Source organism: Oxyura jamaicensis, chromosome 23 (genome assembly GCF_011077185.1).
Source record: "Oxyura jamaicensis isolate SHBP4307 breed ruddy duck chromosome 23, BPBGC_Ojam_1.0, whole genome shotgun sequence".
Taxonomy (NCBI): Eukaryota; Metazoa; Chordata; class Aves; order Anseriformes; family Anatidae; genus Oxyura; species Oxyura jamaicensis.
The window spans coordinates 6,632,284-6,644,887 of record NC_048915.1 but is presented as its reverse complement, the minus strand read 5'-3'; the positions used below and the strand labels follow the sequence as shown (position 1 = coordinate 6,644,887).

General features: G+C 44.8%; 1 protein-coding gene across 4 annotated transcripts in view; it reads right to left on the bottom strand.

Moving 5' to 3' along the window:
• Positions 1–628: 628 nt before the first annotated feature.
• Positions 629–12,604, bottom strand: part of GRHL3 (grainyhead like transcription factor 3) — a 29,184-nt gene continuing 17,208 nt past the window's right edge. For 3 of the 4 annotated variants that reach the window (XM_035345320.1, XM_035345321.1, XM_035345322.1), the window contains exons 8-16: positions 12,256–12,350; positions 10,350–10,508; positions 9,676–9,754; positions 9,131–9,264; positions 8,215–8,249; positions 7,405–7,493; positions 7,175–7,260; positions 5,959–6,023; positions 1,931–2,045 (exon numbers count right to left, since the gene is read on the bottom strand). In XM_035345320.1, the coding sequence (XP_035201211.1) occupies positions 1,931–2,045; positions 5,959–6,023; positions 7,175–7,260; positions 7,405–7,493; positions 8,215–8,249; positions 9,131–9,264; positions 9,676–9,754; positions 10,350–10,508; positions 12,256–12,350 (857 nt within the window). Of the gene's footprint in view, positions 2,046–5,958; positions 6,024–7,174; positions 7,261–7,404; positions 7,494–8,214; positions 8,250–9,130; positions 9,265–9,675; positions 9,755–10,349; positions 10,509–12,255; positions 12,351–12,604 lie in introns of all 4 variants that reach the window. The other variant, XM_035345319.1, reaches the window with a different exon arrangement.

The following is a 12,604-nucleotide window of genomic DNA, read 5'->3' as shown; positions in this document are numbered from 1 at the left end:
CTGCCTGATGTGTCAGGATGATGAGGCACCTGTCGGTTTCACAGCCATCTTTTCTAAGCACTGGGGAGCTCTTGGTGTGCCTGTTTTTAATTTGAACTGAAATTCTGCTATAGCAAGACTGTAGGCCCAAACCTTCAGAACTAATACTGAATCAGAGAAATCCTGTTAAAGAAGGAACTTATGATAAAGATGAAGGAGTGTAGAGTGCCAGGAGAGATCATCAAAGGTTGATAAGCCTTCAAACTTATCTGAGTCTCATCTAAGAGGCCCTCCTCATAATGATAATAACAATTAAGTAATCAAAAATTCACCAACCTGACATATTTCAACATTTCAAAACCCCCTTCCCAGTGGGAGTAGAGCTTCTCTCTCTTCTCTGGTTATAGGACTCCCATTCATTTCACTTTGATATAGACAGAAAAGCAGAGGACTGAAGCACATAAAGAAAGAGGAAAGTCCACAGATTTCAGTCATCAGAGGATTAATGGAAAAACAGAGGACTCCCCCTTGATATATATCTATAATATATATGTATAAAACCAAAAAGCAGCTGCAAACAATTTTTAGCACAGGAGACACAGGGGTGGAAGCTTGGTGTTTGAGAGGTAGCAGGTGAGAGGAGTTTGGGCAGCCAGTGTAGTACAGGTGGAGGAAGGTACACAACCGGCTATCTGATAACACTGCCTTGCCCAAAAGATGGAGGCTGTGCTGCTCCTCCTATGAGCAGAATTAAAAAGGGCCTTTCTTTTTGACTTGCTTAAAATTTCAGCAGATCTGTGGAAGGTAACCCCTCTGAGCGTTTATCCCTCCATCATGGATGTGCCCAGAACTGCTCAGTCACCTCTACCCACCCACAGCACCGTGACAGTATGCCTGCAGCAGCCGGCACAGAGCTGGGAGGAAAGCCCAGCTGCAGGTCCGTGTGCCTGACGGGAGCCGTTGCTGCAGACATACACAGACAGGCAACATTTGCTGTCTCACAACCATTTATGAAGAGGCAGTTTAGACTGACAAACTTCTTGAGCTGTTAAACAGCATTTGATGCAAAACAACCTCAAGTCCTTTCTGTGCCTCCAAGGTCACCTCTCTGCCCTGGCTCCTGCCCAGCCCTTCCTGAAGGCCTTCCCAACTCAGACTTCAGGAGCTGGGTGAAAACAGTTCACTTTCTGTCTTTGAACCTTTATTATTATGGAATATCCAAAACAACAAAACCAACAACACAGTTACAAAAGGAGTTCACGGAGAAATGTGAAGCAGCCTGTGTTTGAAATGCTCTGTGTCAACGTACTGAGTCAAATATAAAACAATGCATATTTATACATATATAAAATATAAAAGGAACAGTACATCAGAAATGTATAAACAAGGGCTATGGAGGCCTTTGTGGTATTTACAATAAGAGACACAGCAGGGTGGGGGGCTTGGGAGCAGGCAGTGTCCGTTCAACAGTGAGTTTTAAATGCATCTGTGAAAGTCTCTGTGGACAGAGAAGGTCAGAGCTGGGCTCAGCCCTACTGGAAATGGTTTGAAGGTTCTGCATGACTGATGGTTTGGGAGAAAGCCAAAGCCTATGGTTGAATCAGTCATGGGCTAAGGCAAACAGTGAGCAGAGGCAGTCCCTTGCCGCTGCCTGGGTTCTGACAGCCATGTTAGTGTAGCTGCACATTCCCAGCTGTAAAACAGAAGGTCAGGCCCATTGCCAGAAGGGAATAAAATAAAATAATAATAATATTGTCAGTAGACAGAAGTTCCATGTTCACATCAGTAACAGATCTTCCAAGCAGTCTCTTGCCAGGCACCATGAGGCTGAGTCCCTCCCCAGAGGCAGTGTATTCAAGTAAAGGCAACAAATTGAGGCACTAGGCTGAGCTCTGTTGGGTCAAACTTGCCATCTTTGAGAGAAGTCCCAGTAAGTGCTGCCTGTGGCTCTTTATAGCTCCTTGAGGATGACCTGGATCTTGTCTTCTGCTTCCACCATGTCCAAGAGAAAAGCCATATGGTTGCTATAGTGCTGGATGATGTTGTTGTCCATGTTCACCAGGATCCTACAGGAGAGTGAGGATGTCTGGGTCAGATACGGCATGTTGAAAAGCCTTGTTGGAATTTGAGTACTGCGTGCTCAGGGTCCCCACAAAGCCTTGTGGCATGGGGTGGCCCTCCCTGAAATATCTCCACAAAAAGTTTGCGTTAAAAAATTAGCCCCGCCACCCCTGTCACTGATCAGTCAGTGCTGCGTTTCCGCAGCTGCGCTCCTCGCCACCCGCCGGCCAGGAGGCTCAGCCGCCGCAGGGCCGCTCCCGGCATCACGGCCCCACAGCATCCGCCTTTCCTGGTCTGGCAAGCTCAGGGCATTGAAGCTCTGATACAACACAAAGAAACATCCTGCAGTGCTTCTTGCAATTCTACCCTCAACATGCCTAGGCCCAGTGTTTGCTACACAGGCAAATTAATCTGGATTACAGGAGGGTGTGAATTTGGAGCAGAACTGCTCAATCCTCACTTCTTGCCTGGGTGTTTTTAGGGATGCATTATTCTGAACAAGCTGAGACTGCTTTGGAAACAGATGTAAGTGGTTTGGAATAGGATGCCCTTCTGTTCCAGAACAACCTCCCATGCAGACATGCCCTCAGCATTGCCTGGGAGCCCTTTCCGCGAGGAACACACACAGAGAGCATGTGGAGCCAGCTGGGCCAGCCGCTGGCAAGTTCTTCCCTGTGCTCTGGGGCACACCTCCAACCCTGCTGCAGATCATGCAGCTTCTCCGACCCAGACTCAATTACACGGAGAGATGGGAAGGAGAAAACATTTCAACAGCTGATTTAAACCCGAGGCTGCAGTTCTGTGCCAGGCAAGAGCCCCTCATTATTGTAATGGAAGTAACGGGGCAGTTTTGCATCACCCAACTGTTTTCCCATAAATCAGATGTGAAAATTGTGATTGTTTGGGAGAAACAAAGAGAACAAATTATCTTTCTTTGTAGAAAGCACATCCCCTCCAGGGTCCTGCTGGGGTCATTAATGGAGCAATAGCATTAATTGTGTAATGCTCCAGAAGCCAAGATTAAAAACAAGAAAAATGAAAGACCCAGCATCTAACAGTTTAACCAGCACAAACGTGGGGCCCTGGTGACCCTCTCGGGTTGCAGCAGCTGGCTGCTCCCCTTCAACCACTGCACGCAGTGAGAGGCTCAGAGCCCTGGCATGGCACACCTCATGTGTGCAGAGGTGTGGGTGGGAGCTCTGCCCTCGCACCACATGTCAGCCTGGGTGATGTCTCTCACCCATGAAGGCAGTTGGCTGAGACAAGGGGGAGGCAACTGCATGTTGCTGCCACTGTACCTGATGCTGCACTGCCGAACCCCAAGCACACAACGTGCCAATGATGGGGTCCTGCTCCTCCACCCCCACAGGAGCCTCTCTTTTCTCCTGGGCCCCAGGAGTCTGGCCTCTGATGGGTGCCTGCAGAGAGGGACAGTGTGGATACCCAAGGGTGGCTCATCACTAAACGTCTTGCAACAGAGCAGCTCCCGCCATCCCTGGCTTAGTGCAGGAAGCCAGAGAAGTCACCTGTGCCTCTTGCTACTGTGCTTCCATCAGATTTCCAAACCACAGAAGATTCAAGAGAGTATTGATTACAAATCTGAGCCCTGTACTGTTTTTTCAATTCCAAACCTCGACAAGATACTAAATCACTCATTATTGCTCTTGAGTAACCCTGAGATTAAGTTCATCTGAATGAGGACATCACACTAAGAAAGCCCAGGCTGATAGTAGGTCTTCACCTACTGTCAACCCAGGTAGTACCACCGAGATTCACTAGTTTAAATCAGATGAAGATCTGTCCCTCAAGCTGTAATTACCAAGAGAAGACTGTTTAGGGTGGAGCAACAGGATAAAATCATTCAAGGGAAAATTAAATCTGGGGGAGCAGGAAGCAGTGTCTGACCCTGTTATCTAGCAGACTGGAGAAAAGTTTCTATTTCTCCCACACTTCAGCAATCCATGGCATCAGGTCCAGCTTTCATTAAACTGTCAAAATATGTTTTGGATCTAATTCCCAGGTGTTGCCTTTTCTTTTCATGAGCTACTTCTTTGCTTCTTTATTCTGTAGAAGAGATGGAAAAGACACCTGCCTGTTTTCCCTCCCAGTCATTATTAAACCACATTCACTACTTATCAGATCAAATAATGACCAAAACCAAAGCAAAACAAAGTAAGGGTGGCCTCTCCCCTGAAGCAGTGCCATTTCCTGGTCCACCTGCAAACTCATCAGTGCTTGGATCTCTCTTGCAGTGCTGAGGCTCACAGTCAGCTGGTTCAGAAACCTGATGACAGTCTGATGACCTGTAATGGTCATCATTAATCACAAGCCACCACCACATCAGTAATCACAAGCCACCACCCACAGCTGACACACCTGAGCTTTGGCTCAGTCCTGAAGTTGGAGACTGTAATAACAAACTGACCACCTTGTCACTCGCAGTGTTCTTTGAAACCAGACTCGAGGCACAATCTGTGGGGAGGTGTATGGGACAACCCCTCTCCTGGGGCTGTCAGTGCTGATCTTTGTCTTTTCCATTTCTAGGGATATCAGATGAGCAGCATCTGACAGTACAAAGGGACCTGAGTTCAGGAGCAGGTGCAAGAGGGTTAAAATTCAGACCATATTTAAGAACCCTCCTGAACTCAGAAAGGTTGTTTGATGGTGGATTGACAGGTTAGGGGACTGTAATGGTTTCCCACTTCAGTGACACCACATCACAGCATGGAGGATAAACTCTGGGGGGCCATGCTAGTGAGAACATAGGACTGCACAATGCAGGACCTGTCATCAGCCTTGCTTTTCTGCTCATCTCTTCCCATGCTCAGAATTTGGACCAAGGCCAGCAACAACGAGTTCATCACCCAGGCTGTCACTGGTGCTTGCAAAGCCTGATTGTATCACACTCGTTCTGCAAGAACTCTGGATTTAGCTTTACGAAAATAAGCTTGGGAATTTATGAGTCTTTCCCTTTCCATCAGCTGAAGGGAGAATTTTCTGCCAGAGATAGGGAGGACCCAGAATGAGTTCATCAGTCCAGAAAACATTTGTGAAAGTAGCACTTTCCTCCACATCAAGACTGCTGTCCTCCACAGAAGACTCAACAACTGGTCCTCAACTCATGCAAACCAGCACCGTTCCCTCTCAGCCATCCCCAGCAAACAAAAGCCTTCCCTCCTCAGAGGAGATCCACATGGATCAGTCAATAATAAAGACCACATTGGAATCACTTGAGAAGCCATTTCACATTTACTGCAAACCTCATTTGTCCACTCCCTGCAGCTACACCTGTCTCCTAGCAGCACATGGCAAGTCTCTCAAGCAGGACCTGCATTTCTGTACTTGGGCTGCACAAGAGCCACCTGTGCCCAGGAGGGTCTGATCCACCTCCCAAAGTCAATGTGAAGTTTCCTACTGACCCCCCCCCCCCAGAATGTGGATGGGATGGTGAATCTAGGAACAGACAATCCTTTCAGATTGCCCCTTGTCTGTACTGGGGCTGCCTATGCTTTTGTTTAGCTCTAAGATTTCTTTCTGAGCCAGGGACACTTAGGCATTTGGTTTGGAGAAGCAAAGATTTATACCTCTCTGATGGCAGTAAGATAAGTTCTCTGAAATCTCAGGCTTTCAGAATGAGACATAAGGGATCACCCATTAAACTACCCAAACAATTCCTCCTTCATCCAACTTCCTTTCCTTGGAAGACTTTACACTCCAGACAAATATAATACAAACAAGCACTATCCCAAATCTTTAAAGCCCTGAAAGATCTGAGTTTTACATGCTCCAAATAGCACAGACCCCACATGGCTTTACTTTTTATTATCTTGTTAAAATGCTATTTCAGCCTATGGTAGGGTACCAAAGAGAATGAGGTTTTAGAGGCACAGTATAAAAGCAGATGAGAGATTAGCTTACCCTCTTTTGCATTTTTTGTAGACTTTATAAATGCTTTCTTCAAGCAGCCCATATTTTTCTGAAATCTGTGAGAGAAAACAGGGCAATTCTTTGTACTTGTAAACTGAAATTCCTATGATAAAAATCAAAGATAACACTGGGGCTATTCAGCAGCAAAGGATTCCCCCTCATTTCCACTCAAGAAAAAAGTCTGAAGCAATGATCTGAACAAGACAATTTGAACATGTTCGTGTCTTGTAATGAGCAGATAAGCAGGCTTCAGTTTGGTCTTGGTTCTCTTTCTGATGGCTACTGACAGGCCATGAACCTTGGGGAATAATCTCTATTTTCGTTCTTTCATTCCCTGGCCTATTTGGGACTGTTGGGCATAGAGAACACTAAGCTTTTTGTTATATGATGCATCTGAAGGTGAAAGAAAATGCTACAGAAAGCGTTCATGTCTGCTGTGGATGCATCTGACTGCAGCTACTGCTTTGTTTTATCTGATCTTCAATGCTTTCCTGCAGAGCTCTCCTAGGGAAGTACAGTTACAGTCTTAGGAAGTTTGGGTGGAAGGGGAGTTTTGTAGCCTTTTCACAAGCATTTTCTGTAGAGTTTTTTGACTCTCTGTGGTGAGGGATGGGGGAGGGAGAAGATGGCAAAGAATCTTCTGAATCTTCTGTGCGGACATTTTTCAAACTCTATTTTTAAAAGTTTGCAAAACCAACAGAGTCTAAAGTGCAGTCATAAAGCCAACTGAAATCTGGGAGATTTATTGTTTGTTTCCTTCCCAGTAATCCCCAAAGAGAGGTAGGTTATCAGGGATGCTGCTGATAATCATCACACAAATATGCCTGTGTGCTCCTCAAACACAACACAGGGAACTCCTGCACAAAGCCAGAACTGGCTTCAGACTGCACAGATACAGCTAGAGAATGGAAATGGTGTTTTACAGTGGAAAATATGAATGTGCTGTTACAAGAGGAGACTTATATTATGATCTGAACAAAATATCTCCCCATAAGATGTGTTCTTTCCCTCTGCAGCACTAACGACACATAGCCCAAGCCAGGAGCTGTGTGTAGAATTCACCTGTACTCACAATTTCCATTTCCATTCTCAGAAGAAAGCAGGTACCAGATATAAGTGGCCTTATATCCAGTTTCCTATATGTCAAGTACCAGCACCCTACTATCTGCAGTGTGTTCATGTGCCACAATTTTTGGAAAATACTTACAGCTGTTCTGAGGCCCTGGAGGTCTGGTGTCTTCAACATGAGAGCATCAAACACTTCCTCTGACTCCCTCCGCACATACAACAACACTGAAACAGATAAAGCATAGCATTGAATCTGTACTCTTTACAGCATGTTTTCAGAGTTGTGTGGCCTCATATAATCCAAGATCAAGAGTTACTTTAATCAAATGAAACACAACATTCAAGAACAGTTCCCATCCCAAGGGTTACCTCTCTGAGGATCTTCTTCCTTGGTTTGCTTTGGAGGTATCGGGTCAAACTCATCTGTGAATGAGGTACCACTCCGTTTCAAGGGCAGCCTAAGCAAAAGGAACACAATACTCTCAGGGGAACAGAACAATAGTAACAAACAAAACAGTTCCAGGATTCTATGTTTGATTGAACAACTGATTATTCCAGCAAACATCCCACAATTAAATATTGGTTCTGTAATTATGGCAGCAGAGTATCAACCACAGTTGCAACTTCCTGCCTAATGCATAGAGGGAGGTCAGTGAATGTAGGCAGTGGTTTTTGGTATCACATCGTTAAAAAAAAAGCCTTTTTCACCTTCATGGTTTCGTTCTCTATTCATATAACTTAACAGTGGATCAAGACTAGAGTAAATATCTGGTTCTCCCTACTCTAAACACATTAGAAGCATGATATCTACTTCATTCCAGTTTCTTTTACAGCAGTAACTGCTTCTGGTTATGTGAACCCTTCAGCAATAGTTCTGTTGTGACCTTTTTTTTTTTTTTTTTGGTCTTTCAAACTTAAACTTTGTCTTTACAAGAACAGCAGGAGTCAGAGACCAGACTCATGTTGGAGTGTGACACTGACAGGGGAGGAAGTGTATCTGTGTTTCTGCATCCCTTTAGTCCATTCCAAGCCAAGGTTTGACACTCAAGGGCTTCAGGGAGATACTCTGTTATTTTGCGCCTATAGATATTGTGCTGCCTATAGATAATAAACCACCATAACATGCCCAAAGAAAGAGAGCAGCTGATGGACAGGAAAGGCAAATTGCTGCAAAATTACCTGTTTGCAGAGCTGGGAACAGCAGGAGGGAGCACCTTGAAATGGAAAGGAAACATTGATCATTTAGCATACACAGTATCACTGGTGAGGGACAACATGGTGACGTTTTAATGAGATTCCCTTCCTCCCAATCCATCAATTTTTCCTTGAGAAGGCAATTAAACATCTATATGTGTTTCTTAGACTAAATAAAAATTGATATAAAGACCTATCTAGGTTCTCCTCCTCTGTCTAGAACACATCTGAACATGTATCTAGCTACACCAAAAAGCAGATCAAATCTCATCATCTTATTGGGATCAAGGACCAGCCATTCCTTGGCCAGTTCTTTTATTGCAAACCAAATTCTTCTGGTCCCTTTTTTTGATGTGATACATCAGTATAGCAGCCACTGCAATGGGGTGATAAAGTATTGTCACAAATGGCTTTTCCCCCAGTTTTGACAAACTGAGACATTGTTTCTTGAGGAAATATTGATGAAGAAGGCTAGGTCTAGGATTTCTCAGGCTCAAGGGCAGATAGATGGGCAGAGGAGAAGTGAGAGATGTCCCACACATGCAGGGACTGATATGGTTGCATTTTTCAATAGTTTATTTTCTGCCAATATTTTTCCCACTACTCCAGTCTCCTGTGGAAGTTCCAGATAATATGTGTCACAGAATAAAATCTGGCTGGAAGGTACTTGGAAAGGTTATCTTGCCTATCACTGTTGTATGACTATCCAGACCATTCTTGACAGCTATGTCTTCAAGTTCACCACATTTCCAATGAAGAGCTGTGGTTTGATTTTTTTTTTGATTTTTTTTTTTTTTTTTTACATAACATAAGTCATGTCTGGGGGACTGATCAGTTTGGAAATGATGGGAGTGACTGGCTGATGAGGGCAACAGGTTGGTTGTTTTTTGAAGTGACTTACCGTGCCACACCTCTGCTGGTTTGAAAAGTGGACATTGGGGATAAACAGGACGGGCTGGGTTTCGAGGTCAGTCTCTGGCCTCAGGAATGTGATTTCATTCCCTCTGAAGCCGGAGAGCAAACAGCCTTTCAGACCTACAAATGGAAAGTCCAGTTCATCTCTGTTCAGATGGCCATTTAAGAGGCAACTATGTGCAGAGTGAGGAAAGTGCCCGCCCAAGGTCTCCCAGTAGAAATATTAGAAATATCTACCATCTGTAGATGGGACACAGCAGACCCAGGCCTTCAGGGTTTGCCCACTGCTGTCTCCCCTAGGAAGGCTCCCTGCCAAGACCCCATGACAATTCAGAAATGTTGGTTAGTATTGATAACAGGCTTTGAGAGGCTTGGTAGGAGGAGACCAGGCAGGGACCTGACTGACAAGTTGTTTCTGAATGGGACTGATTTCATCAGGCCTGGCAATACCCAGGGCTGGATCTCGTGGAAGTTAACGGACAGGCCTACAGGAATTTCAACATGCTTCGGGTAACAAACACTAGCACTGACCATTGTTATTGGAGTCCAGGCATTTTCCTTTCCTTCTAAACTGCTTCCGTTCATCGTCCCGCATCTTCCTCTCTGCTCCCTGTGGGAAGGATGAGACAAAAATTAGGGCATTGAAATTTTTAACATAGCATTGGCAATAGAGGGTTTACTGGCCATCTCTGGGTGGCAAGCATATTGAGGTAAAAGCAGCCTTTATTAAAAATCATCATCTCAGAGACCTGCTACAGGCCATCCAGAAAAAGGAGGTAAGTGTGCACTTTCTGATATTTATACATTAAAAAAATAAAAAAATAAAATAAAATTTACAAATAAAAACTGTGGACAAAAACAGCTGTGCAAGATGTTTCTGTTGGAAGATATCTGAGGCTGGGGAAGAACCTCTAAAAGATATTCTCATCTTTTCTGCTTGTTAAAAACTTGTCACAATTAGAAATTAATTATGATGCACAGTCCTATGTAGGTCTGATACAAAGAAAACTTTCTCAGGACCCTGTTCTGTAAAGGCCTCAGTGGTGCAAACACATCCCAGCTGTCCTGTTTTGCTCATCTGAGGGGGGTGAACAATCTCTGCTGCTATGCTGCTCTAAGCTCCAACAACCTTTCTTTTTATTCTTGTGGAGTCACTGGAGCTTAAAATTCCTCTCAGACAACCTGGTGGAAAAGCAGTGTTCTACCTTATCACAGAATATCTTGATCTGGCAGACAGCACGGTGCACCAGCTGGCTGGTTCCATTGCCGTAGTCATAGGTGTCTATCTGGAGGTTCAGTGGGACACCTTTCACTCCTTTCTGGGAGGAGAAGTCAGTGCTCAGGCAATTCACCCCAATAAATACCTGCAAGTAGGAACAGAATTTGATATAGCTTGTTGGTGCTTAAAATATTAACCTCAAGCAGAAATAAGAACAAGGGATAGGAACAAAAGCAGCTCCTGAGACATGTTTCCACCCCCCCCCCAGCTTTGGCCGTGCACGTGGGCTGTTGGTTTCCCACCTGAATGCAGCTGCAGGTCCTTTCTAGCTACACTCTCCCACATCATCTATGGCAGCTGTCCAGGAGAAAGAGCTTTGTTGTGTGGACAGCTCACCCTTTATCATACTGCACTCTGTTACATCCCTGATTGTCTCTGACTCTTTATTAACACTTTGGCTACCCACTCCCATCAGTTCATGGAAGCTTCAGATGAGATGCAAAGTCTGCCTGGGGATATTCTTGCTGACATTTTTGATCTTTCAGTTGAACAAGCGACCCTCAGACAGCAATGCCCTGGAGGAAGGGAGGAGGGCTAGGCTTCAGCTTGAGGAATTACAAATCATTGCTGTTAGTTAAATAAATATTCATCCTGTGCTGGTCTCCTTTCACTAGAATGGAGTTACCTCCAGTGGGAACTTATGAAGAAAAGCTGAGCACACACATAATTCACACTGTATCTCCACAATGCCAACTCATTTGCGTGACCCTGAAATTTCCCCTGGGCTCTCTGGGGACAGATCTGCAGCTGGTGAAGCTCACACAGCTCCTTCAGCAGGGCTTTGGCTGAAGATTACAGCCCTGAAACCTAGTGTCAAATCTAGTCAATACCTACAGAGAAAAGAAATCACGTCATCTGTGGTGTGAAGTTTAATTGCACAATGAGAGGTAACAGGTGCCACAGACGACCCAAATACCTGATCCACCCCCTAGCCCTTGCAGGTCTCTGAAGTCTCACCTTTACTAGCCCCAGGCCAGTGCATGTACAGAGTTTCTGCTAAGAGTTAAATCCAGTTCTACTGAGGTACCCCTGAGGGCTTGTCACATACCTGACATATTTCCATTTCTGACAACTTTGCCTTGAAGACATTTGTTAACCTCCTGGGTTGTAAAAGACCAAGGTCGCCTTTGGGCTAAATGAATGACTTAATGAGATCCCAAAGCAAACCAGAGTTTTCCCAAGCTACCAGTTTCAGAGAGACAGGATTTATGCTTTTATTTTTTTATATGCTCTTTTCAATCCACACTAGATAGCAAAGCATTAACAAGAGACTCTGAAGAGATGCAGAAGAGACAGCAAAGCTCTTCTTTCGCTACACAGGAAAGATGTCAATATAAGCCTTGCAGATTTTAAGGTCAAAAGGGATCTTATGACCTGCCTGGCTCCCTTCCACATCACACAACTCACAAAAGGGTGGTCAGTCATTTATGCATCAAAATGCTGCCTTGAAAGGAGGGTCTTTGTTCTCTAAGCTGTGGTTTATTTAAATAGATTTCACCCACATGTGAGTAGAGCCCTCATCTAGGCTACCTGCTGCAAAGAGTTTTCTTGAGTTATCCATCAGCACTAAAATAACATCTCTGAGTCAGTCTCAGGTGTAGCTAGAATGTTTATTAGCTAATGGCAATGCTTAAACACACACAGAAGCACGGTGTCCTTCCCTGCTGTCCTGGCAGACAAACACTACCTAGGGCCACTGGAATGGCATTGTTTGGATTTGAAACTGCCTTTCAGCTGAGAAGCAGAGGGAGCATGGCTGGGCTGTCAGAAAGCAGGCTACAGTTTTGCTGTGGACCAAGGCTTCCCATTTCCCTTCCACAAGCAGGTTGTACCTTTGCTTCTTCATGGACGTTCCACACAAAGGACAGTGCATTGTAGGCTAACTCCTCAATGTTCTGAACCGTGTTGAAGTTTTCTTTGCAGTCAGCTGAAATGCAACGAAGAAGCAGCTTATACTCTGGCTACAAAACTGTTTACATTCCCTAGGCTTTCCACTCCCCAAATGCCTGCCTCCCACTGACTGACCACTGGATAAACTTTAGTGTACATAACTAAGGCCAGAAATGACTCAAAGGTCCTGGCTGGTGACTGGTATTTGAGTAGTGATTTTATGCAAAGTCAGCGTACATTGGTTCTAAATTCAAACAAACACGTGTCTTGTTCCGAGCTATGAGGTGCTTG